Source organism: Protobothrops mucrosquamatus, unplaced genomic scaffold (assembly GCF_001527695.2).
Source record: "Protobothrops mucrosquamatus isolate PMUCROS unplaced genomic scaffold, P.Mucros_1.0 scaffold8489, whole genome shotgun sequence".
Lineage (NCBI taxonomy): Eukaryota > Metazoa > Chordata > Lepidosauria > Squamata > Viperidae > Protobothrops > Protobothrops mucrosquamatus.
Genome location: NW_015394284.1, coordinates 26772 through 30382, shown reverse-complemented (window position 1 = coordinate 30382; position 3611 = coordinate 26772). Strand labels below are relative to the sequence as shown.

Below are 3611 nucleotides of genomic sequence, written 5' to 3'. Positions count from 1 at the left end.
TCTCCAAAGCGCCTGAAGGCAGGACAAGAAGCAACGGATGGAAACTCATCAAGGAGAGAAGCAACCTAGAACTAAGGAGAAACTTCCTGACAGTTAGAACAATCAACCAGTGGAACAACCTGCCTCCAGAAGTTGTGAATGCTCCAACACTGGAGCTTTTTAAGAAGAGATTGGACAGCCACTTGTCTGAAATGATATAGGGTCTCCTGCTTGAGCAGGGGGTTGGACTAGAAGACCTCCAAGGTCCCTTCCAACTCTATTGTTATTGTTATTGTCATCGTCATCGTCATCATCATCGTCATCATCATTCGTTTTGTTGTTGTTGTTATTGCTGAAGTTCCCCTGTTGCTTTACAAGTGTGTAGCAAAAGAAGAGGGGCGTGTAACAAATAAGTAGGGTCCTCTGAAGGTCCTCTTTCAACTTCCTCTTTGTAGGTACCTGCATGGGAAGTTCAACCAGACACATTGTCACCTTCGATGGGCTGGATTTTAAGCTGATGGGCAACTGTTCCTACACCTTGTTTGAGGACAAAGAGGAGGGCGTTGAAGTGATTCTTCACAACGGCGCTTGCAGCTCAGCCCCCAAAGTCAACTGCATGAATGCCATTGAGGTCACACATCAGGGCTTCTCTCTGCAGCTCTATAACAACATGACGGTAAGAGACGGGCGGGAGAAAAAGGGATTTAATTTGGAGGGACCAAGGAGAGGTGATTCAGCAAAGAACGGATTGCTAAAATGCCCAGGGGATTTCATTTCAATTGAGAACCAGTTTGATGCTCAGTGTGGTGAAGGATGCCAGGCCAGAAAACAGGAGAGTTGTGAGTTCTAGTCCCACCTTAAAAAGCCAACTGGGTGATTTGGAGCCAGTCCCTGTCTCAGTTAAACCCACCTCACAGGGTTTTTGTTGTGGGGAAAATAGAAGGAGGAAGTACTAGGTATCCCAATGGTGCTTTTTCAAGAGTCAACTTGACTTTCTTGTTTTTCTTTGAAGACGTTTCGCTTCTCCTCCAAGAAGCTTCTTCAGCTCTGACTGGATGGTGGGAAAGATTTATACTCCTTGTAGACAGCTGGTCATTTGCTTTCTTTTAGTGAGTTGTTGAGGCCACTTGGAGGTTTACCTGTGTCCTCAGGGTCACCTGAGTGGTGCAAATGACCAGCTGTCCACTAGGAATATAAATCCTTCCATTCCCCACCATCCAGTTAGAGTTGAAGAAGCTTCTTGGATGAGAAGCGAAACGTCTTCAAGGAAATAACAAAGAAAGTCCAGTTGCCTCCTGAAAAAAGCATGTTTGGGACAACCAGGACCTGGATTGACAGAGAATCTCCATAGAGATCGAGTATTAGGTATATTCACTGCCTTGAGTTACTTATAAAAATAACAAAGGTGGGATCAAAATCAAATCAATAAATAAAACACCCGAATTGAAGTCAGTGAAATGAAAGGAAAGAGTCACCATGTTGGTACTGAGGATCCCGCTCGACAAACCAGCATGCCTGGCTTGAATGTCTGTCCATGTTTCCAATCTGCATTTTGGGAGCTCCCAGTGTCCCATCTGTGTCCGTGAGATCAGGAAGACAAGATTTATTTTTGATACTTAAGAAGTTCAGAAGTTCCCAAATTCTTCTGCTGCTTCCTTTTAGACCAGGGGTCCCCAACCTGTGGGCCACAGCCAATGGGCTGCGTGAACGGATGGCCAGTACACGTGTGTGTGCATGCACTTACCCCCACACTCACGTTAGCACCTCTGCAAGCGTCCCTCGGTGCTAGCACCACCCCACACCAAGTGTCCCAACAGCACTAGCACCACCCCGTGCCAAACATCTCACCACGCTAGCACTGTCCCATTTGTGGCACTCACACTGCCCCGTTTGCACATGCGCTCACACGAGGCCCATTTGCATGTGTGCATGGGCACATAATAGTGCCTGCCTCCCTTTCCGGGCTGCCAAACTCAAAAGTTTGGGGACCTCTGTTTTAGACCACTAAAGGGCTGTCGTTCCTTCAGAGAGGTACAGACTGATTCAAAGAGAGATCATATTCTAAACAGAGGTCCCCAACCTTTTGGACACCAGGGACTAGAGACGTTTTTCCACGGACCGGAGGGTGTGTGGTTTTTGTGCTGCCTGCATCCTGCGGATGGGGCTTTGCTTGTTTGTGCGGACCGGTTGCTGGCATGCCGTGGCCTGGTACGATCCACAGACTGGTGGTTGGGGATCCCTGTTCTAAAAAGACCCCAACCACGGTTTGCTGTGATCGTTGTTTATGCACAAGAGCGAACCTCTTTCCATATAAAAAGGAATTGACTGTCAGGCTGTGCTCTGGAACTGGACACAACCCAAATTCCAGGACAAAAACAGGGTAATTTGGAACAGATTGCCATTTAATTGTGGTGGGTTGTGCTCGACAGTGGTAGCCACTCCAGAGGTTCTGTGTGCTGCAAACGTGGCACCACAGCGACGCCAGAAAAGATTTATTTTTCCCCCCTCTTTGGGGCCTTGTCTCACCTGCCCTCCTTTGGCCACTCAAGACAGCCGTCTTTCCATCCAGGCATCCTCTTGTAGTCCTCAACTTACAGCAGTTGGTTTAGTGACCATTCAGAGTTACAACGGCACGGGGGAAAAAAAGCGACTTTTGACCATTTTTCACACTCAACAATCATTGCAGCATCCCCGGGATCACGTGGTCAACATTCAGATGCTTGGCAACTGGTTCCTATTGATGACTGCCGCGGCGTCCCGGCATCACGCGGTCCTCTCTTGTGATCTTCTGGGAAGCAAAGTCAAGGGGGGGGGAAGCCAGATTCACTTAGCAACCATATTCCTAATTTAATAACTGACAAGAAAGGTTGTAAAATGGGGCGAAACTCACTGAACCTCACTTGGCCACAGAAATGTTGGGCTCCATCTTGAGGCCTACCTGTACTGGTGGCTCCATCTTGAGGCCTACCTGTACTGGTGGATTTCAGCTGCCCTTCGTATTCCTGTTGCTTCCAAGTTGCCATGTTTGATTTCTGTGGTTTAATACTTCTTTATCCTGCTTTTCAAAACAGGTGACCGTGAACGGCATGGCTGTTATTCCCCCCTACAGCAACAGTCAGGTGGAAGTCAATATCTACGGGACAATAATGCACGAAGTCAGGTTTCTGCAGCAGAACCACACCCTGGCCTTCACACCGAGCAACAATGAGTTCACGTTACAGCTTAGCCCAAAGAGCTTTGCCTCAAAGATGTATGGACTTTGTGGTACGTTAGAATATTCACTCCTGAAGTGCCGTTTCGGATTTTTTATTAGCAATTACCCAGGCCTTTTGAACACTAATGTCTCTATAGTAAATCTTGACTTAAAGGATCTCTGTTCAATGCATTCTGCCTCTATAATGCCTTGGTAAGACCACACTTGGAATATTGTGTCTAGATCCTACCTTGTGGCGATGAGGGAGGCTAGGACTAACTACTATGCCTCACTCATTGCGTCATCAGATAATCGCCCGGCCGCCCTCTTCAGGGTGACCCGCTCTCTCCTTCAATTGGAGGGGGGGGGACCCCCTGGAGGGGAGGGCTGAGGATTTTGCACAGTATCTGTATGACAAAGTCGCTCGGATCCGAGAAGG

General features: G+C 47.9%; 1 protein-coding gene across 1 annotated transcript in view; it reads left to right on the top strand.

Annotated features, from left to right (window-relative positions):
• Positions 1 to 434: 434 nt before the first annotated feature.
• The window catches only part of LOC107300799 (von Willebrand factor-like), a gene marked incomplete at its 5' end in the record, with an annotated part of 29571 nt that continues 26394 nt past the window's right edge, over positions 435 to 3611 (top strand). The window contains 2 exons of the mRNA XM_015830089.1: positions 435 to 655; positions 3051 to 3243. Of these exons, the coding sequence (XP_015685575.1) occupies positions 435 to 655; positions 3051 to 3243 (414 nt within the window). The remainder of the gene's footprint in view (positions 656 to 3050; positions 3244 to 3611) is intronic.